The sequence below is a fragment of the Trachemys scripta genome, chromosome 6 (assembly GCF_013100865.1).
Source record: "Trachemys scripta elegans isolate TJP31775 chromosome 6, CAS_Tse_1.0, whole genome shotgun sequence".
NCBI classification, from domain to species: domain Eukaryota; kingdom Metazoa; phylum Chordata; order Testudines; family Emydidae; genus Trachemys; species Trachemys scripta.
Window position 1 is genome coordinate 108,864,572 of NC_048303.1, and position 22,778 is coordinate 108,887,349.

Sequence of the window (22,778 nt, forward strand, 5' to 3'; positions counted from 1 at the left end):
TAGTCCTCAACATCTATACCCGTATGTAACTGATGTCTGCTAAGCACCATGCCAGTTTCCTGCTCTTTGGAAGTCCGTGTCCTTCAGTTTCTATTTATGGTATCAATACAGTGGTGATTACAGTGCATTTCTAAATTCCTTGAAAAGAGGAATTATCCCTGCTTTCATCGTTCAGATAATTCTCCACCTGTGAGTAATGGTGAAGATCTGTTTCTTGTAACCAGAGAATGAATCCACATTCCCACATGACCTTCAGAGTTCTGAGGTTGCTAATGTCCTATGGCAATAGATGTCCATGATGAGCACACACAAAAAAAAATATAGGTAGGCTCCCAAAATACATACATACATACATACATGTAACTGACCAGGCAACCCTTGGCATGTTCTTAAGAACCCAAATGGAAGGGAATTTTTTTTTTTTTGGAAATTGCAGAAGATGCACTCTAGAAGTGGTCTGATGGAGATAGGCAGGTATGCTTAAGAGTTTGACACAAGTAAGTTCCTTGGATGAATGCGGACTAGAGTTGAGGTCAGCCTCTTCATCAAAAAAAAAAAAAAAAATCTTGTAGTTTGATCTGCAAGAACCTTTGAATCTAGTGCAACTTTGATCTCCCCAGTGGCTGGTCTGTGGACAACCTGGGATAGAAGCCCAATATGACAGCCCTATTTGTGTAAAAGTGGCTTCTTTGAAATGGGAAGCCAATTTTCTTCTTGCTCCTGGAGGTAAAAAAAATGATTGGCTGTTCGGCCTTTTAGTTTCACTTCCTTTATTTCTTCTGGTGGAGCATCCAATCCCAGGACCAGAATGACAGTCATGCTGCCACTGAAAAATGTCTCTTTCCAGGCAGTGTGCTGTGAGTTAACTGTTTCTGCAGTCACTGTTCCCCCTTCAAAGTGTGAGGACGAGTTGGAGAAACACAGTGCACTTGCCTAGGGTTTTGATTTTCTTTTACTTCTTGAACTTTCTGGAGGATCTAGTGTCATTTCCAGGCAGTTATTATAGGACAATAAGCTCTTTTAGGGACCTTCCAGGTCCCTTTTTCCAAGATTAACATTCCTTAATTTCTGCATTCACTAAAGGAATGGGAGTGGGCAATCTAACAAATATTGGCTGCTGCTTAAGTGAGCATGGTGGTGAAGGACAGAAAAGGTGCCCATCTGCTTGTCAACTGTCAGTAACATTCAGGATAGAACCTCAGCGTGAACTTGTGGGAAAGGAGAATTTCTGGGCTTGAGTTCAGATGGTGGCAAGCAAAGAAGTTATCGCCTGTAAATTTGATTTAGGTTGAGCTTTCCTTTTCTGACTTGCTGTGATTTACTTACTCTAATCGGTAGTCAAAAGGCAGAGACTAAGGTTTGGGTTTTTGTTGCACTACCTCTCCTGGGCAGTCCAGATCTACCAAGCTCAAGAAAGACAGGAAAATAAGGGTTCTTTCAAAAAGAGGACCCTATACAAAATACACAATCAAATTAAATAGACACTTTCCTCTCTGAATGTGAACCAGTTTTTCCTCAATAAGTTGTTAAAATACTAGTTCAAAACCCTAGATATTTAGAGAACTCAACAAGTTAGTCAAGTTAATCTGATATATTTTTCAAGTTTCTTGGTACACTTTCTCTGTACAAACAAATATAAAGCAACTTTAGTTCTCCAGTGCTTTTAAATTTCATTTTTGTCTGAACGGAGGAGCCACCTCAAAACGCCCCTTCCAGAACGGTAGGTGAGGCATGGTTACTTTTCAGAAGTGAGCAGAGATTAACCACGAACCCATTTATCCTGCCCCACTGATTCACCAAGTTTCTGGAATCAGTCTTTTCAGAAATAGGAAATCTATTCTCTTCCTGGAACTAAAGGTTACAAGGAAAAATCCAAATAACCCAAAGAAAATGTACACTCACAGTGTTAAGGCTGAGAGAGAGAAAACCGTGGGTGTGCTGACATGGGGGACAGAAGGGATACCATATATACTCCCAACATCTCACCACAAGACAACTTGCAGGAATGCGCCATACTTAAGCATATGCTCTATGCTTTTATTGTCACTGCAGCTATGCTAACATCATGTTTGGGCTGTTCCCTGGTAGGATGTGAAATGTACTGAAGATAGTTCACCCACCCCCCCTCGCCACCCTTTGAAAGAATTTTTTTTTTTTTTTTTTTTTTTTTTAACTGAGTAGGGGGTTCCTAAATGTTTTTAGATTAAAAGGTCTTAGAGATAAAGATGTGACAAGGTTCTGATGATGTTTGAAAAATGTTACTAAGAAAGGACTTTTCCTTATATCTGAAATATCTATAGCCTCCTAAGAGCAAGAAAAAGTCATGGGCCTCTGCTCCACAGTAGACCAGGTCTGCCTAGAAACCTTACCCCAAAGGTTTCCTCACCCCAAAAGCATTTACCATATTAAAGCATCCATGACAGTCAAAATAACAGGGTTACCTTTACCAAATCCACTCTACGGAGTCAGTTTAGCTGTACTGGAGGTTTAGGGAGATGGCACTGAAGGCTCTACTGCTGGAATAATACGATAGTATTGAATGGCCCCTGCTAAAATACACCACCACCTCGATATAACGTGACCCGATAGAACATGAATTCGGTAAAGCAGTGCTCCGGGGGGTGGGGCTGCACACTCCGGTGGATCAAAGCACGTTCAATATAACGTGGTTTCACCTATAACGCGGTAAGATTTTTTGGCTCCTGAGGACAGCATTATATCAAGGTAGAGGTGTATTATTAATATTGACTCAGTTGCGAGTTTTTTAAAAAAAGGGGTGCATCTGAATAAGCATGACTATTTCCTTTCTTTTTATGGAAGGACTATCATTTTTGTAGTAAGGAGTGACCAGATCAGTTGATTTCCTCTTGTATAATTTGGCTTGGCAGAATTTGATTTTCTTAAAATAATTTCAGCAAATAGCAATGCTTATTTTTAAGCATTTTCTATTTAAATTTTCCCACTTGCAGGAAATTATGGAGGAGCCAGACAATTATTCAATGACAGTAGATAGTGAGTTTTAATTAACTTTTATAAAAGCTTTAACTTTTTGAATTTCAAAATCACGTTATAATATACAAAGTAAATATCCTTAAAATCAAACTGTAGTAAGTTCTCAAGCCACATTTTTCTTTGCTTATCTACAAATGTTGATCATCATCAGGGTAAATATTTTTTGTCTGTGTGCGGTGAAATCAATGTTTAATAGAGGTAGTATTACTCACACTTTGGCATCGACTGAAATGGCTATGATTGTATAGAAAAAATAAAGCAATACTATTTAGACCCAGAGAAGGATAAAACAACTTGGGATCAGGAAGAACAATTCCATCTAGGGAACAACCTACCCTTTTAAAAAAAAAATACTAATTTAATTGGCATTGAGAGAAACCAGAATGACCTGGTGTCCATCAGATGAGGAGAAGACATCAATCTGGTAGTGTTTTGTTAAAGAATGACCTGAGAATCAGATTCCATCCTGCAAATTGTTACACAGTGTTCTGTCTTTTGACCCAGGAATTCAAGGTACTTCTCCCAAACCCTCAAGTCGACTGATATATTTCTTGGGGGAAAAGGGTGCCACCAGTTGAAGCCGACTCTTCAATTGGTGGTTTTAGGACACCTCTAGCATGGCAGTGAAATTCCACTCTTCCACCAGTTACTGTACTGTGGATCTTTGAAACAGTCTGAAGGGAACGCACTTGTAAGGATGCAGTCAAGCTAGAATCAGAGAAATGAGGTCTGAATCTTAAACCCTTTTTGGAAGCCTTCAAACAAAAAGACAAAGATTTATTTAAGACACCAAATGGAAAGAATTAACAACACTGAAGATTCTCAATTCTTTTGCATGACCCAGTTTTTAAAACCAGAAAGCCATCAGGTCTTCAGAATAAGAATGCTGCTCTCAGCTCTTCCTCAGATTTCAGGCAGTTAGATTACTTATTGTCCAAGTGAAAGGACATCCTCTCCGTGCCTTTCCACCAAAGGAACTGGCATCAGTATTGAATAGTTAGAAGGTCTAGCAACACTCAGGCCCATGAAAATTTCCTGTTTGGATGACCAGGTAAACTGAGCAGAGACCAATGATTATGTGCAGAAAGAAGGACATGTCAGACAAATTCCACGTTTGAAGAAAAAAATCTGCAAATGGAAAAGATGCAAACATAGCCCAGGAACAGCTGCCATACAAGTGACCATCATTCCTAGCAACAGAAGGCACAGAAAAGCAGATGCTGCAAGATATTGAGAGACCTCAATAGATATTGAGAGATCACCTCTGAGACTAAAGAGAAAGACTGAGAAAACTGTTAGTCTAGGAAATATTTCCCATGACAACATTATTCCCTAGGTTATCCTGAAGTGGGTTTTTGGATTTACTTTGTGTTATTCTAGAATAGAGCTTTTTCCACAGGATGATCATTTGATGACCTGTGCCACCTTGAGTGTGCATAAGATATTGAGTTTTCTGGACTGTGACGCCTTTCTTTAGTGGGCATTTTCTCTGGATAGAGTCCAAGGATGTTTGGCCTTACATTTTCTTTTGGGAGAAGGAATCTCCAACAAAGGGAAAAAATAGATTTCCTTATTTATGCTCAATCACCTAGCCTAAGAGCTGCCGTCCCTGCTGTGAGGCAAGGTAGATTAATAGATTTTTAAAACCAGAAGGGACCATTATGATCATTTAGTCTAACCTCCTTCACAATACTGGGCATACAAATTACCGGATGAAATTCTACATCAAGGCCAGCATTCTAACTCTGGATGAGCTAGAGAATATTCATTCAAAAAAAAAATCTCAATTTAAAGAATTCAGTGATTAAGAATCCACCAATCCCCTGGTAATTTGTTCTGATGGTTAATTACCCTCACTTGAAATCTTGCATCTTATTTCCAGTCTGAATTTGTCTAGCTGCAGTTTCCAGCCACTGGATCTGGTTGTGCATTTTTCCCTAGATAAAGGGCCCTCTATGTCGTCTCCCCATGCAGGTATTCCTATGCCATGAATAAGTCACCTCTTATCCCTACTCTTGGGGAGGGGGGGGGTAAGCTTGGTGAAGAAGATTTCTAGGAGCAGCAGCAAACCCTGGCAATGAACTCCAGCACTCTCCCTTAGATGGTCTGATACAAGGGGTTTGAGGCGGGAGGGGCACTAGTACTACAACCCTCTTGTTTCCAGCCTGGGCTATTCCATAATTTGGGCAATTTACTCAAGAATTCTGATGGCAGCAGTTTTGATTGCCATGTAAACAAGTTGTGTAGGAAAACTGGAGATACTGCTGGGGGGGGGAGGGGAGTCAGCTCCATGGGGTCCTTCAGGAAGCACTCAGTATAGAACATTCTTCAGGCAAATAAGGAAGCTCACCAAGTTTCTTAAGTAAAGAGAGAGAAATTAAGTTTAGAAAATTAGGAGACAGAAGCGGTTCTCCCTGACCAAAGCACTAAGCTGGGATCATGCACCACAGAAGTAAAGCAGGGGAACATTTAGAACAGGCAAGTACTGTAGAATGGCCAGCAGTTTGCACAGAATCCTATGCAAGTAGTTTGATAAATTACAAACCCCAGTGCACCCCAGAAAAGATCAGTATGCAATTCAATTGCTGCAGGACAGTGGGACACTAGACCCTAGACTGGATGACTCCCTCCTCCCCGCCACCCACTCCAGTCTGGAGCTGTACTGAAAAGAGGGAAACATTCCAGTTAAAGGCTGTGAACTCCCATCCTCTGAAGTCTTTCCCCACCCATGTGGCAAGGACCATGTCCCTGCTACTGTTGTCTTAATGTCTTGGTGCTGCTCTGAAAAAGTGTTGAGCAAGTTTCCTTGGTGCTCTTAAAGCTGCAGAGAAAAAGAAAATGTCAAGATGCTTGCCCATTTCACACTGCTGTTACTGCCACCAGTCGCTTACTAGATATGGATTTTTTTTTCCTTTTTACACAGTAGAACCTCAGAGTTCTGAATACCTTGAGAATGGAGGTTGTTAGTAACTCTGAAACATTACGGTTGTTCTTTCAAAAGTTTACAACTGAATGTTAACTTAATACAGCTTTGAAACTTTACGCAGAAGAAAAAAATGCTGCTTTTAATCATCTTAATTTAAAAGAAACAAGAACAGAAACAGTTTCCTTACCTTGTCAATTTTTTTTAACCCCTTTATTTTCTTTTTGATACTTTACGTTTACCACAATACCATACTCTTTGCTTCCTCCCCCCCCCCTTTTTTTTTGGTCTCTGCTGTTGCCGGATTGCATACTTCCAGTTCCAAATGAGGTGTGTGGTTGACTGGTCAGTTCATAACTCTGAGGTCTTGCCTCTCTATCTCACTCAATACACTACTTCAGAGTCATGCACAAGGCAAAACAGCATGTTCAATGCCAATTACATTCAACATTCCTCAGGAATGTTTTTACAACCTATGAAAAGCATGCAATAAAAACCCTTATTGGGTTGATAAGAGATACCCAAAGTCAATATTTAATTAACATCCAAAAACTTGGACAGCCAGGAGTCCATTAAAGGTCAATCAACTTCACTCTCTTTCAAGAGTTTTACATTTTAAGAAGCACATCCATATTTTACTATAATAAAAAAGGTGAAACACCATCTCTTACGCAGAAAACAGAAATAATGGAGTTAAAGCTAATCTAGCCAAGTCCTCTTAGCCAAATCCAACTTAAGGATTTGTTTTTAGGGGGTAGGGAAGAGGAAAAAGGAAGTGGTGTTATTGACACTATAGTAGTGAGGTTTTTGCTTTAAGTTGGTACAAGACTGCTGTGCAACATCCAGCATGTACAGAGGGTTTTTTTTTTAAATTAGTGATACTAGTCCACTCCACCGGTTATTCATTCCATCATCTTGGTCTCCTGGTCAGAAAGGACTAAGTTTTGCTGAGGTGGAGAGAGCTTCTCAGACAAGGAGAAATGTGCCCTTCCGTAATCCCCATAGGCTGTTAAGCAGCTGCACTGACTAGCTCCAAAGGGAATTCTACCTGGGAGGATAGAGACTGAGAAACAAAGGCTGTTAAATTGTGTATATTGCATATACAAGGACCTTTATAGTAAGAACTATGGAACTGCCTAAGAAGAGTTTTTGCAAATTTTTAAAATTCAGTCTGACAAGCTGTTTTATTTTGCTCCAAGTGATTAGACATTGTGGAATAATCACATAGCTTTAGAAAAAAGCAAGAGTTTACAGAAAGCGACAAGATATGCATTCAAAACCAAGCCTTCCCTTCAAAATACTATAATATAATATGAAAAATGCCCAATTTAAGCTGGTTAAATAAAAAAGAGTCACTCCTGAAGACCTTATGTGTTAAGTGTCAGCTTAGAGCAAATTTTACCTGGGGATGAAAAAAAGAGGAGGGGTTTAAAATGGAAATGCTGTCAAAGCTTTAACTATAGCATAGCAAAAAGACACTATAATTACCATTTATATAACTCCTGCAGAAATTTAAAGAAAAAACACCTTTACCTTTGTTCCAAGATAAATGGTTCTACTGCTTCAGATCTGCAGAAGCACTTCACTTTATCTTGAGACTACAGTCCTGAGGTATTTAATTACCCTGTCAAGACCACTAAATGGTCTGGCACCATGCCCTTTCCCTCAATCTCTGCTGATTGATAGCATCAATAAAATTTACTTGCTTTAATTAAAGCTCCAAATAGGATCCCCTTTTGCCACTCACTAGATCAATGTTCTTTAATACTGGAAGAACAAAATACAAAAGTGAGGAGGGTGTCTCTTCCTCACCTTCACAGTTCATTTGCCTCCAGTGTCCTTAAGGAGCTTTTACACAATAAATACATATCTCCCAGTTCTCTTGAGATGGTGGTTAATGGAAAAGATTACTATTAAAAGCTTATCTACCAAAGATTCCTTCCTGTTAATATACTTCCACAAAGATGAACAGGTCAGACTCGCAAAGAGCAATACGACTGGAAAATACCCCTCACTGCTACATACATTCAGCACTAGAAGTCTACCAAAGAGAAGTTAGTGGGTCTGTGTACTAGTCACATTCTTCATTGTATTAAATAAAATGCATATCAACCGTGTTTAAAACATTGCCAGCAATGTTCTTGAGCAAGTAATAAATTATGGTACAACAGTTACTTTAAGATGATTACTGTTGCAAAACAGGATAATGGTTCACAACTAACCAAGTATTGCTACTGAATGAAATGAGGTGCACACCATTAAGTTACATAGCAAACTATTTCAAAAGGTGTGCATACCTGTAGTATGTTCCTCATCTCAAGTCTCTCTTTACTATAGAATATGTTATTTCTTGGCACTCAGATGAGAAAGCATTTTACAATGGTTTGCCCATTTTAGTTTCAATGTTGCATTACGTTATCTTTCATTGTTGGACAGTTAGTAAGTGATAATACCAAAGGAAATCTTCACAACAACACAACACAAGCATGGCCAAGAAATTTGGAAAGTTAACTTTCTGCCAACTTCTGCATGAATGACATTCCATTTTAAGCCTGAGGATTTTTTTTAATATATGCAAGAGCTATGCAAGAGTGGGAAGAAAACCTACAGGTTTAATACTTTTGATTAAATATTTCTTAAATCTATATTCCCCTGACAGGTGATAATTACTCTTGTAAACACTTTAATAGTCAATCAAAAAAATGTTTCTTGTAGGAATCATGGGAGAGAAGAAACGTTTAACCAGCCTTTGCCCAGGTAGAAATCAATTGCTAACTTGCAAAGAAGGGCAGAAGTCTGGAAGCTGTATTTGCTGACAAATGCTGTACACAAAGAAGCGCTTCAAACTGTTCTACTTGCTACTCACCTAGGATTAAGAAAATACATGTCTCAATGACAATGGTGACCTCAGAAAATCCCACGCCTAGTCTTGCATTTAAGTGAACTCTGACATCCAATCCATCTCACACTAAATGGTTCACCTTTCAATGGTATCTTGCATTTTAGCCCCAATTCCACCTGAATTGGCATGATGGGGGGGGAGGGGACAACAACTACTGGTCCCAGTGGTATTTCTGGGAGACAGAGGTTCCCCCCGACAAGGGCCATCAGCCAGGGATCAACTTTGCCCATCCCCACATCCAAGGGGTTCACCCCCTCCAAGCAGTGAGGAGGTTACGTTGGATTAGCAATTACAAGGACTTTCCCATCCATGACACCTTAAACTACAGCCAGTTTCATTTTTGGCATCAGGGAGGAAAGTTGCCTGCTCTAGGCCGGAAACACTGCTCTGTGACAATTCACTAGGGCGAAAGAATTGTGTTGTCTGCACCCTGCTTCATAGACAGGGCCTCTCCTCAGACTTTTTCAACCTAGACATAGTTTATCTCAGGGATCTTGCAATTTGGTATGCTTTTCTAGGTAAAGATGAAGATCAACTGTTCTTCAGCTTCTCTCTTGGATCTAACAAACCCAGTAGAAGCAGCCACTATTGCTTGTTTTTTTTCCCTAAAATGAAAATTCTGTTCCTGCAGACCAAATCAATCCAAGACATAACTTTCCCCATCTTTATTTTGAACCTGGACAAGTCTATCAGTTTTTGGTCCATTAATACCTTCTACTGGCATCTTTTCAAAACTCATCAGCTTATGTCCTTGGAAGGAGTAATCTTTCCCAACCAAACAGTGAATACATATAAGCAAGTAGAACCAAGTGAAGGGCTGAGAAAGAGTGGAGGGACTATACTGATCAGCTCAATCAAAAAAGTTAAAGATTTCCAGCTAGCTCATTTTCTGTTCAAAGGCAATAACTCACGCAGCACTAAAAAGGTTCCAATAGCAGTGTCTCCCAAAAGTGACTCAAAGATCACAAAACACCTTCTATAACACCAAATTGTTCAATTGATCAAACTGTACTATTAGATGAATCTAAGACCTCAAGCTGTGATAAAAGTCCACATACATCGCAAGATCTACAACTGTCAACTATTTGATGAAGGGATTATCTTTTTGTTCTGTGTGTGTAGTGCCTAGCAGAGTAGGTCTCTGATCCTGGATTGGGGCCTCTAAATGTTACCACAGTACAAATGTAGATTTTTCCTAGTGCCAAAGGTCAAATGAGTAATTAAAAACAATGAGAGCAGCATAACACAAATTTATAAGCTGCTGTGATTACCAGACTAGGTCTGAAAACATGACTGTATGAATGAAAAAACACAATGCAAAATATTTTGCAAGTATTTTAATAAAATCATTCCTACATTTTTTTTAATGTTAGAGAGTTAATTGCATTTGTAAAAGTGGCAGCTTGACTTTGCACATTTTGCAGTATGAGTAAATTTTCAAGCACATCTGCTTTAAGACGACAGTGTTGGTAGACTCTCCTAAAGATTACAGTATTAATGGTGGCTAGTGCTAGAGGTGGGAATGGAAACCGCAAGTTGCAGATGCCCAATCCCGTGCTCAATCCATAGTACCATGTAGTAGGTACACTACCCTCCAAAATGGACTACTTTCACTTTCATGGTGAAAGTTGACAAGTGTTGATCATTTCACCAGACCTACCGCAAGGTAGACAATTTCAGACCAAAAAAATGGGGGACGGGGGGGGGGGGGGGGGGGAGAAAAAAAAAAGCTTTTGCAAGTATTAAATATTCAGCAAAAAAAGCTGCTATTTCCATCTGTTTCGCAAACTCAAACTGGCCCATCGTGTCACAACAGTGTGTCCAGCTCTAATCGTAGCCTTATTTATGGGAGTCAAACAATGAGGGATAGCCCCATCCTTTCCCTTTGAAGGAAATGTGTAAAAACTAAGCTATTTCCTAGCTGATGTGGAAATCAGTGATGGCTCTAAGGACCAGTTTGTCTGGGCTTGATAGTTTTAGCCAGCTCAAAGGTGTTGATAAATAAGAGTACGATATACTAACAGGAATGGGATGAAGTCGATCTGCCACAAATAACTCTGGTATAACTTTACAGGACTGCTATGGTCCTAGCTGGCCACTGCTTAGAGAGAACTGGGTTAAGATGACAAACCTCACCCACATGTGAATTCTGAACCAACACAAGCCTCTTTAAGACTAAACTCCATATCAATATGTACAGTAGATATGGAGCCTGGGCTGATCTAGTGACACAGAAATCAAGACATAAGCTACTTATCTTTGGTTGTTTGTTCTCAGCTGCGAATCTCATACAACAGCAGGTCCCTGACAAAAATCTTATGGGATACCTACCACTTTCAAGGAGAGTTAAGCAAATGTCCAATGTAGGTAAGTCTTGTTAGGGGATTGATCATTAAATATCCTCTAGTTTTAGAAGTGACTCTGGAAAAAAAAAATCAAATTTCCATGACCAATCATATTGGAGAGCCTCTAGCAATTCACTAATTTACCCTTCTCGGAACACCAAAGAGTAGGTCAGGGAAGAAAAGATTCTTTTCCCCCTCAAGCCCAGACATATAGCTATCACAGAACTTCGCTGTCTCTGAAGACAGCTCAAACCTTGCAAATCAGCATCTGAGTCAACCTAGGATGCAGGACTTCCAACAGATCCTTATGAACATACAACACTCCTTTCTTGAGGCGAAATGCTGCCCCTCCTCCCCATTATGTGAAATTCCCACTGAAGTCAAGAAGAATAGAATTCAGCCCTTAATGGGAAAGATATGAGCAGCACTCAGACAGTTTACAAAGGAAAAGTTAATTTCAGTGCAACAGAAGGTCTCAACATTTTGGCCTACTGAGTTGGACTGTGTTTATAAAAACGCCTAGACACGCGCCTTACAAATTTCAAAGAAGAGATCTCAAGCTTAATGATCAAGCCTAAATGTTTTGGTTTCTCTTAACTTCAGTATCCAGTTGTTAGCTACTTTTACTCAACGCTACCATTTGTTTAACCTAGCAGATAGACTGTATTGTGTGAATGAGGGTGGGGGATGAGATACCAGTGTTCCATTCACTGCGTTTTTGCTCTTTCCCTCCTGGTATCATCTCCTTTTCCATTGCTCTTCACTTGTTTGCCCAGTGACTATCTGCAAGGTGAATGAGGATTCCATATACATTAGGGCTGTCAAGCGATTAACAAAATTAAAACTGCCATTAATCCCTATTAATCACAATATTAAATAACAGAATACCATTTATTTAAATTTTTTTGGCTATTTCCTATATTTTCAAATACAGGGCTTGGGGCCCAGAGCTCCGGGCTGGGGCTTCATGCCATTAATGTGTTAAAATTAATGCGTTAATTTTGTTTTCAGTCACAGGTGTTAACTGTGATTGACAGCCCTAATATACATACATACTGAAGGAACTTACTGTCAACAACCTTGGGGGATCATTTTGATTTTGGATGTCTGGCTTGTGTCACCACATGTAACATCCCCTTCTGACTCGCAACCCAGAGAGGCAGTAGTAAGACAGACAACAGCATTCTACGCAGAACTGTTTTACTGGGGCAAGAGGTGTGCCACAACCCCTCCAAAAAATGCACATTTAAAAAGTTCACAACATTGTCAGACCACAAAAAAGTTCCTTTACTTCAGGAACACAATCCAGATTACCAAAAAGGAAAATATCTTTAAAAATTTGCAAATTCCTTGGGAAATTAGTCCCTTCCTCCCCACACCTGTCTTTTTGATCAGTTCAAGAAAAATCCTTTCAAGAGTCAAAACCTCTGCTAGAGGAACAAAGTTATGTCTTTCATGCTAAAGCATTCCTCAGACACAAATACATGTGTTTAACAGGATACAGAACAGCAGCATTCAATAAAATTTGCAGATCACTATTAATTTTAATAAATCTTATAGGTTAGAGAATACATGCCCTGCCTTTTCCACCTTTTCCCAAGGAACAATCTCTTTGCCTCAAAAACCTTTTTAAATGTCCCAGATTCACTTTTACATTTAAGCCCTTTCACAAGCAAACTGCATGTCCAAAGGAACAAGTCTGACCTCAGTAAAGGGCAGAACAGGCTACATTTGGTAACTGAGCTCTGAAGTCACTAACTAAAGCATCATTGTCTCTAACCTGAATGGTAGTGAGCTGGATGACAGTTGCTTTTAGACACTATACAAAGACTAGAAGAGAGTCAGCAAATACAAGGATGAACAATATTTTACTGACACAAAATATCCTTGAGAGATGAAACACTTCCTGACAACTTATCCTGTTTAACCTGTATTCCTTGGCTTCTAAAGCCCAAAACTACTCAGAAGATTAGCATCCTTCTGACTGAAATAATTCTAGAGAGACTCAGGCTAGGTCTACACTACCCGCCTGAATCGGCGGGTAGAAATTGATCTCTCGGGGATCAAATTATCACGTCTCGTCGGGACGCGACAATTGATCCCCGAATCGACGCGCTTACTCCACCAGCAGAGGTAGGTTTGATGGGGAGCCGCGGAGGTCGATTTTGCCGCCGTCCTCACATCGGGGTAAGTCGGCTCCGATACGTCGAATTCAGCTACACTATTCGCATAGCTGAATTTGCGTATCTTAAAATCGACACCCCCCCCGTAGTGAAGACCTGCCCTGAGCAAGTTAGGACAGAAGCTTAAAGGCCTAGAAAATATGACCGATGAGGAAAGACTGAAAAAAAACTAGGGTTGTTTAGTATGGAGAAGAGAAGAGTAAGGGGGACCTGATAACAGTCTTCAAGTACATTACAGAGAAGGGTGATAGACTGTTCTCCTTATCCACTGAGGAGAGAATAAGAAGCAATGGGCTCAAATTGCAGCAAGAGAGACTTGGGAAGTTTTTCTTAATGTGTAACCTAATTCTAAGGGTAGTTAAGCACTGGAACAGGTCACATAAGGAGTTTGTGGAATCTCAGTTATTGGAGGTTTTTAAAAGCAGATTAGAAAAACACCTGTCAAGGATAAAAGTAGGTAATACTTAGTCCTGCATCAGCGCAGGACACTGGACTAGATAACTTACTGAGGTCCTTCCCGGCCTATATTTCTAAGATTCTATGAAAATTAGTGTTCAAAAGGAGCCCTTGAACTTTAGGAATAAAAGGACAGCTAGCCTCATTCTTCTTCATTCTTGCCCCTAAGCTCTGAAGGCAGACAAGTGCCACCATAAACTGGTTTAGGTGATAACACTCGGGGAGGGGAAGATTGCTCAAGATTACTTCTGTTCTTTACAGAACTGTAAAATTGTATTGTGGCTTGGCTTGCTTGCTAGTATTTGGGGCAAAAACTGAATCCAAAACACAATTGGAGGCTTGCTATGAGTTGTTGGACTCTTAGGGTATGTCTACGCTGCAGTTAAAACCCATGGCTGGCCCATGACAGCTGACTTGGGCTAATGGGGCCCAGGGAAAGGGGATGTTTAGTTGCAGTGTTAACATTCAGGCTCAGGCTGGAGGCCAGGCTCTGGGACCTCGCAAGCCTGAGTCAGGTGGCACGGGCCAGTCACAGGTGTCAAATAGCAATGCTAGGGTTTTTCATACTCCTCTGGCCTTATTCATTTCAGCACATTTTATTTTAAACAGGTTTTCCCAGGGACACACCAGTGAGTCTTCATAAGCAATATACATATTGCACAGAGGAAAAAACAGGGAAGTGGTACACTCTCTCCAAACAACAAAACCTTTCAGAAATACAGTATGTATATATCCTAATGAGAGAAACCTCAAGATCATGCCATTATGAGGATCCATTTCTTGGGTAAAATGTAAACAGGCATACATCTGATATGGAAACAATTTGGCACAGTCTAAGTAACTTCTGTTCATGTTAATGCACTAAGCACACTAGTTTATGAATATAAAAAAAAACCATTAGTTGTGTTGCCCATATCAGAAAACCTAAGCCACAGGTGGAAAGGTAAGAGAGCATACTGTGGTGATTAATGTCACAAAACTTAGACTTCAATCTGTATTTTCCTCAAACTAGAATTAGCACCACGTACTTTTATTGTTTTGGTTTGAAGTCTTAATCCATTCAGCGTGTTGATAGCCTTTTCAGCATCCTTGGGGTCAATGTAGTTCACAAAGCCATAACCCAAGCTCTGTCCTGATTTGAGAGAAAAAAAGAAGAGAAGAAAAAACAGTTAGTTCTGCAGTACTACAATAACTGAACTAAGGTATTTAAGACATACACCAATATACTGCACAAAAATACCCTGTATACAAGAAAGGGCTGCCTGACATACGGATTATTCAATAGCTTACTGCTCCTATCAGTTCTCTCAGACAGCATTAATGTTTATAACTGGCTCTCCTAAGTTTAGTGCTGAAATCACAAGACCCAGTTTAATTAAGAATTTGAAACATTCTTAGGAGAAATATGATCAGGCTGAGAGGCAGGAGGAAATGTAGGAGCTGCTATAAGGTTAAAAGATAAATTAATACTGTGAATTTTGACATATCACCAACTTTCTCCTACGCTCAATTATGGAACAGTGATGAAATTCTTTGATAGCATTTAAAAGAATAAATGTTTCAAATGGTTTAATAATTAGAAAATCCCAAATTCTGAACAAAAACCAATGACTTGCAAAGTTATAAAAGCAACTTTTATAAGCTAACCTCTTCTTCAGATATTTACTTAGTGTATGAGCTGTAGGTCTTTAAACTGGTATTGCACCACTTCCAGACTCATTTTAACCTATGTTCAAGCTACTCTACTGCATATAACTGAGCATAAGCTAAAGGTATCTTCATAAAAGTGTGTGACAATTGGTGGTTTGTTTTTTTTTTTTTAAGCATCTACAATGACTATTACACATGGGAAAGATGGGCTTTTCCTGAATTTTCAATAAGTTTTGGTTCACTGAACAGCCTAGTACTAACAATTGGATTGAATCCCATTATGTAGCTGTACAGGAGGAATTACAGATTACAGACAAACTTTTTGAAACTTCAAATCCTACAATATACCACCATGAAAGTTAGTTGCCAGGACTGTAGCCTTTTTACTAAGGATTTTATCTATATGCATGCACACAAGTAACTATGAATAAGAAAAACCTTAACTAGCTTATTTTTAACAAAAATGTAACAAATAAGCATATTTTTCATCTTCAAAGAGCTTTATGAACTTAATTTTCAACAAAGCTGTAAGGTAGCAGTTTCATTTTAGAGATAGGGAAATGAGGGTTAGACATCAAGGTAAAATATTTGACCTTTGGATCCCTAAAATTAGGCACCTGGACTTATATGTAGACACCTTGGTGATGGTGCTGTCAAAAGGTGCTGGGTACCCAAAAGTCCCACTGACACAGGATTAGCCAAAAATACGAAAATAGCATTCCACTTCAAAGTATTCTAAGATTTCACTTTATAGCAATATGAACACCTTAGAGATTAATATCATATTAGCATACACGTGTCTGTATACAATTGACCAGAGAGCAGCAAAACGTTCATGGTGTCTTAAAAAAAGGGGGTCGTGGGCACACGGGGGGCTTGCGGTATTGCCGCCATTACTTCTGCACTGTGGCTCGCCGCAGCACTGCCTTTAGAGCTAAGTGGCCGAAGAGCGGCAGCTGCTAGCCAGGCACCCAGGTCTGAAGGCAGCACCACCCCGAGCCGCAGTGCAGAAGTCAAGATATGATACAGCCATCCTGCTACCCTGACTTCCACACTGCGGCTTGCGGTGGCACTTCCTTCAGACCTGGGCTCCCAGCCATCAATTGTGGAGCTTCCTACAACCGGGAGAGGTTCCCAGAGGTGGCTTTGACCTGGCCCCAGGAGCAACCTGTCTTGGGGAAAAGGAAGTCCCATCCCTCCCCAGCCTAGCCAAAGCTAGCAGCTGGATCCTCCACAGTAGGAGCCCCCAGCTGAAGTGCCACCAGCTCTGTCCCTCCCCACCTCCAAGTCCAGCACTCGGGGTTAAAAAGGCCTTGGGTTGGCTGTCTGCGTTCGTGGGGGGTTGGCCACGGAGCCCTGGGCTGTTGCCCATGGCACCCACCCATTAGGCCAGCCCAGTCCCCCACCCCAAAAGTAATGATCCCCCCATACCATGCCACCCTCACTTCTGCTGGGACACTGCCTTCAGAGCTGGATGGGTGGAGAGAGGGGGTCCAGCTCTGAAGGCAGCACAGAAGTAAGGGCGAAATACCACAACTCTCCCCCCCACACACACACGCCACATTTCACGGTCCGGGATGTGTTTTTCATGGCTGTGAATTTGGTAGGGCTCTACCTGTTTGTATTACTGTAGCACCTAGAGGCCAAAGGAATGTCGCTGAGCTAGATACTGTTGAAACAAGGAGCAAGAAAGGAGAGAGGATTTTTCACCCAGAGAGGATTTTTTAGAAACAACAAGTAGGTGAAACAGACAAATGTCGGATGAGGTACCAGTAGGCCGGATACATTCTACATAAACTAAGTCTCATTTCTCCATCTGCCTAGCCACAGAGTGGCTTAGACTATTGGGACAGGCATGTGAACAGATAATATAGAATAGGTCTTGATACAGAGGACTGTTCATTAAATGAACTTCAAAAGCTATGGTGGGGGCTGATTAGAAAGGATGGTGCAAAGCTATGGTCCAGCTAATGCAATTCTAATCAGATAAGTGAAGGAAAAAATAGTATTGTGAGGTTCTAACCTTCCATATAAAATGTTTCAGCTTACAAATTTAATTGCTACCCCCGCAAACTTGAGATCTTAGACACAAGCCATGTAGAAAACAGATCTGTTGATTATTACTATGTAAAAATGAATCACTCTTTCCAGTTTGTGTATGTATAAGTCAGCAGCTTGCCAGCTTGAATGTGTGCAACCACCACATTTCGAAATAAAGGTAATGCATATTGAACTTGAGTGTATCATACCAAAGAGTCCTTCACACCAGCTATGCTTGTCCAATTCATACTGACATAGTGTTACCCTCAAGGTAGCTTTGCTATGATGAATTGCAGCTGATCCTAACTCAAAAACTGACCTAATATCAAGACGACTGCTGTCCATAACAACCAATTCATTCCAAAACCCATCTGATAACTAAAAATAATCACCACACAGAGTTCATACAGTAGCCACTGCCAAAGAAGAATATTTAGTATTTAGACTCCCTCTCCTTGAGAGACTATTTATTGCATGCTACTCTCATAGGCCAGGTCTACAGTAACCCCCTAATTCGAACTAAGGTACGCAACTTCAGCTACCTGAATAACGTAGCTGAAGTTCGAAGTACCTTAGTTCGAACTTACCTCGGTCCACACGCGGCAGGCAGGCTCCCCCGTCGACTCTGCGGTACTCCTCTCGTCTAGCTGGAGTACCGCAGTCGACAGCGAGCACTTCTGGGTTCGACTTATCACGTCCAGACAAGACGCGATAAGTAGAACCCAGAAGTTCGATCGCTCGCCGCCGAACTACCGGGTAAGTGTAGACCTACCCATATATTATCAGAATATCAATGAAATTCCCTAGTCAGTGATTATAACAGACAAAGCCAGACCTCTGCTTACAACCTTCAGGAATGTTAGAAAGGAGGAGGCTGCGAGGAACTGTTCATGTTCCCTCCAGAAGTGGGAGAATTTTGGACACTAAAAAAAAAGAAAGACAGCTTAACTTATTTTAAGCTGGCTGAAAAGATGGGATACTCAGAATGGGAGTGAGGGAGGAAAAAACTGTAGAAAATGAAAGTGGGCACATCCAACACTCTTTCAGGATTTTAAGGAACCCCTGAGAAGTGAAATACTTTTACTGTTACTTCGACAGGTTCATACTTCCATTAAATAGTGTCTAAACAAATGACAAGATTTTTCTATTAAACCTTTTAATAAAGGAAAATATACCTAATGTAATCAATTTGTTCTTTAAGAACAAGACAGTGAAAAGCAATGTATAAGCATTAATGAGTTTGCAGAACTACAGTAATTCCAAAAATCTTATCCAACAAAAAGGAAAACCAACCAACCAACATACAGACAGGAATAACCATGCAAATGGATAACCACAAAAAAGAGTTTCGCAATTACAAAATCAAGCTGTGCACGAATAAGCTGGTTAGCAAAAAAGCGAACAGTATGTAAAACCAGCAGTGAAAAAAATATCTGAAACCGGAACCTGTAATATACATGTTGTTACCTAATGCCTCTCCCAAGTATAGCTAGGTTGGGCGTTCCAATGGCAAGTTTTACTGAGTACCGTAATCAAATAATACAAAGTGCTTTCCACACCAAAGTGGAAGGACCACAGAGGAGTAGTTTGGCTCTGTACACATGGGAAAAGAACCATGAGATTGCTTCTGGATGTCAAGTATCTCTCCAGAACTTACAAAACAGTTTTGTAAGTGTTTACTATTCATACTTCCCTTAAAATAAAACTTCTGCAGAATACTGAAACTCAGAGGCCTAAAGCAAAATTAACATGCACCAAATAAGGCGAGCCATAGCCAACATGGTTAGTCAAAGAGCAAACAAACAAACAAACAAAAAACAGCTTATTCACAGCCAGAACCACCATTTAACAGTGTGATTTTTACAGATACGAAAACCGGAGGGAGGGCTCCAGAACACTAAATATTCCAACTAAACCAGATTCACAGGAGTGGGTGCTATATTTATATTGGCCTCAGAAGGCGATATCCACCAAGCTCTGATCATGAGCTGATGAACACTTGTAGGAAGAACTACGTCACCCGTCTGAAGTGCAAGCCTCCAAAGGGCAAGAGATACGTGGAGCCCATAGAGCCTTCACTCTCTGGGCAGATGAGGAAGCGACATGCTCCTGGTGTCAAGCGTCATATGGCGGAATAATATCTGGATCTTCACCCCTCTGCCACTCCCATCATCACCTGGAGAAGTTCTTACCAGTGGAGTCTTAAAGGAGTAGCATCAGAAGACTCACCTGCTTATGCATGTTTTATACTCCCTTTTCTATTTACAGGAGCCTGGATGCCAATTTCTCTGTCAGCCACCTAACTCTTGGAAGAGCCATCAGCAGCATACAACAGAGGCACCTAGATGAAACCCTATCCCTAAAAACACCTCCGTTCCATGTTGTTTGTGGTCAATCTGGATACAGAGGGAGGCAGTCTAAGGTGTCCATTACAAAAGCTGCTGCCAAAGAAATCTTGCACAGAAATGACTTCAGGTATTAGGTTCTTACTGACAGGTCCTTAGACAGTGAAACCATCCTGGTTAGAGGGTCAGATGTGAAGGACTGGCCTTAAAGGGCTACAAAGCTGCCTCACTTGTGGTAAAGTGGTTCATTCTACTCTCTGGTCACTCAGATCTTCAGGAAAAACTTCATTAAGTAGAGAACTTAAGACTTTTCTGCACAACTATGCAGTAACTTGGAAAAGATGATCCTGAACTAGCTGCAGATGTAGGCTATGCAAAGTAAGCAAAGCCACTAGGAAACTGCCACAATCCAAGATCCCAGTGGTTTCTATCCCAAGAGAGTAAGGCGTTGAATTTCTAACCAAGTACACCTTGCTGCATACTGAAGTTACATGTTACCATACAGATCTATTTGCCAGAGTCAAAATGTCACTTGTGCCCACCTCTTCTCATGTCCTTATGTGTAAAATCAAAGTCTTATGTAATGCTGTAATGTAATGTAATGCTGGCAAAAAAGGGGGATGCTTGCCTAACCTTCAATTTCTCAAACAACTACTGAGAATGAACATAACCGGAAGTTACGAGTGCTATTACTAGCCGTGTGAGATAGTCTACTAATGGGTGATTTGGAACTCTTCCTTGAGTGACTGACAGATACAACTAAGGGCTTTTCTTTTTAAATGTATAGCTCCATATACAAGATACCAACTCAGGTTCTTTTCATTTTTAACCTTACACTGCTGTTACGTTTTCATATTTGATTTACAGCTGTAACTCTGACAAATGGAGTAACTGGTTATAACTACAAGCACCATGCTACTTGATAGCAAGTGCTTGTGGTTTGCAGGACCATTGTAAAAATACTTTAAAAACTTGTGCTTTTAAAATGATCTTGAGGGCAGGGTAAAAGTCCCTTCAAAGTTGTCAACATTTTGAAGTTTCAAGCAGCTCTAATTCCAGATTTGGCATCATACATACAGTATAAACACTTCATAATCCAAAGTTCAGTTAAAACAAGGAATTTTTTTTTGAGCCAGCTGCTTGAAGGTTATGCTTCTCTTCCCCCACCTCTCAAAGGAAATCTCATAGAACTTTCCCAAATCAACCAAATAGGTAAGTTTCAGAGGAATTCAGTATCTACTGAGCCAGATTACCTTTACTGCCTGTATAAAACAGAGAGACTTAAGTTCCAGCAGACAGTAATGCTTTTGAAGCATTATGGCTAGTATTTACAGATATTTGTCACTTCCCTAAAAGAGAAAAGTCAAGAGTTACAAGTGTTTACAGTGAGATGTTTATGAAGTATGGCAATCTCGTTCTGAACTTTAACAGTCCACAATTCTGTGATTAACCTACACAGGTTACTGAAATCAGGAAGTCGTATCTCGCCCAATGCACACCATTCAGCTGCGGAGAAAGAGCAGTACAGCCCTGTATGCGACCTATAGTGTACATTGCTGACTAAAGCACAAGATCACAGACAGCTGGCTGGGTTTACTCAAATTGGTGCCACTTCTGCACAGTAGAATGCTTTTTCCTCTGCAGCTGCTGATACCCAACAGACATTCTGTTTTAGGGATGGAGAAAAGCAAATAGCCAGAACTAGGTGCCCCTTAAGCCAACCAACTACTGATTTGGTCCCTTTGCATTTTGAGTGTTTAATCTTCAAAATAAAAGGATCACAAATCTGCATCCTTGTGAAGTGAGGCAAAGACTAAAAAACTACTCATGCTGAAGTGGTCCCTCTGCATCAAGGTTCAGGCAGATGGAAGCAGCGGTGTGCAGGAGATCTTTTCATTGTGCCAATGCCATACTTATTCAGTTTGCTGCCTGTCGGCATGGGACTTTTCATGCACTCTAGGTGACTTGCATATTTTAAAAGTTTAAGAAAAGCCTATTCATTTGGGATTTTTTTTATTTTCAATTGTAGGTGCACATTTAAGGGTATAATAGTGGTTATTCATATCTAATAGTTTTATTTATATGTACAGTGGCAAACATCCAGGAGATTCATTTTGCCATTTAAAAAAACCTAATCATATAGGGACCAACAGCACCTTCTGTGTTTTGGTAAGCACTTACTCATGCCAAGTGACAAGGAGTCTCATCGCTTTCAGTAGGACCACTCACCTAAGGAAGTGCTTCCTCATCTTAAGAAAGGGCTGTACAGCAAGCCATTAGAGACTCAGTCCCCAAGGAATGTCAAATTGCACTGCGACCTTTCAATTATGCAACTTCCATCGGGGAGCAATATACGTATAACTTTACAAGTGATCAAACTAAATCCTTATACAACATAAGGAGAGGTAGTTCCTGCATTAGAGAGGGAAAGGGTCATTGAGGGTAGAGAAGGAATTTGACTCTTCCCCTGGTTCGTCTTCCTTAGAAACAGAAAACCCACCCGTACACAGAACTCTGAGCAGAAAGCCATTCTACAGCAATACATCTACCTTATTTTTAAGAGGGCCTTATTTTTAAGGTGGGGCACTAGTTAGACCATGGCCCAGAGAACAAAAACACATCTGTTAACTAAAACCTGGGAGAAAATTCATCTAACTTAAAAATGGAAAGCCCTAATGGCAAGGGGATCAGCAGAAAGACCTTCCACTGCACACAGAAGCGTGTCACTGAATTTAGAGAATCTAAGAGATGACTCCTAAGATTTGGCCTCTTCACCAACTACCATGAAACCAAAGGGCAGAGACTCAATCTGTCTTGCCTGGGAGGGAAATGCACACAGATGTTCAACACCCCGGCCTCCATTAGTCAAAGGCTGTATCAGCAGCAGCAATGGCTGTAACTGAGGAATTTGGACAAAATCAG

The 22,778-nt window shown here is 40.5% G+C and overlaps 1 protein-coding gene across 11 annotated transcripts in view; it reads right to left on the reverse strand.

Annotated features, from left to right (window-relative positions):
- The window catches only part of ELAVL2 (ELAV like RNA binding protein 2), a 145,814-nt gene that overhangs the window by 23,020 nt on the left and 100,016 nt on the right, over positions 1–22,778 (reverse strand). For all 11 annotated transcript variants that reach the window (XM_034774316.1, XM_034774319.1, XM_034774311.1 and 8 more), the window contains one exon: positions 14,850–14,953. In XM_034774316.1, coding sequence (XP_034630207.1) covers positions 14,850–14,953 — 104 coding nt within the window. The remainder of the gene's footprint in view (positions 1–14,849; positions 14,954–22,778) is intronic.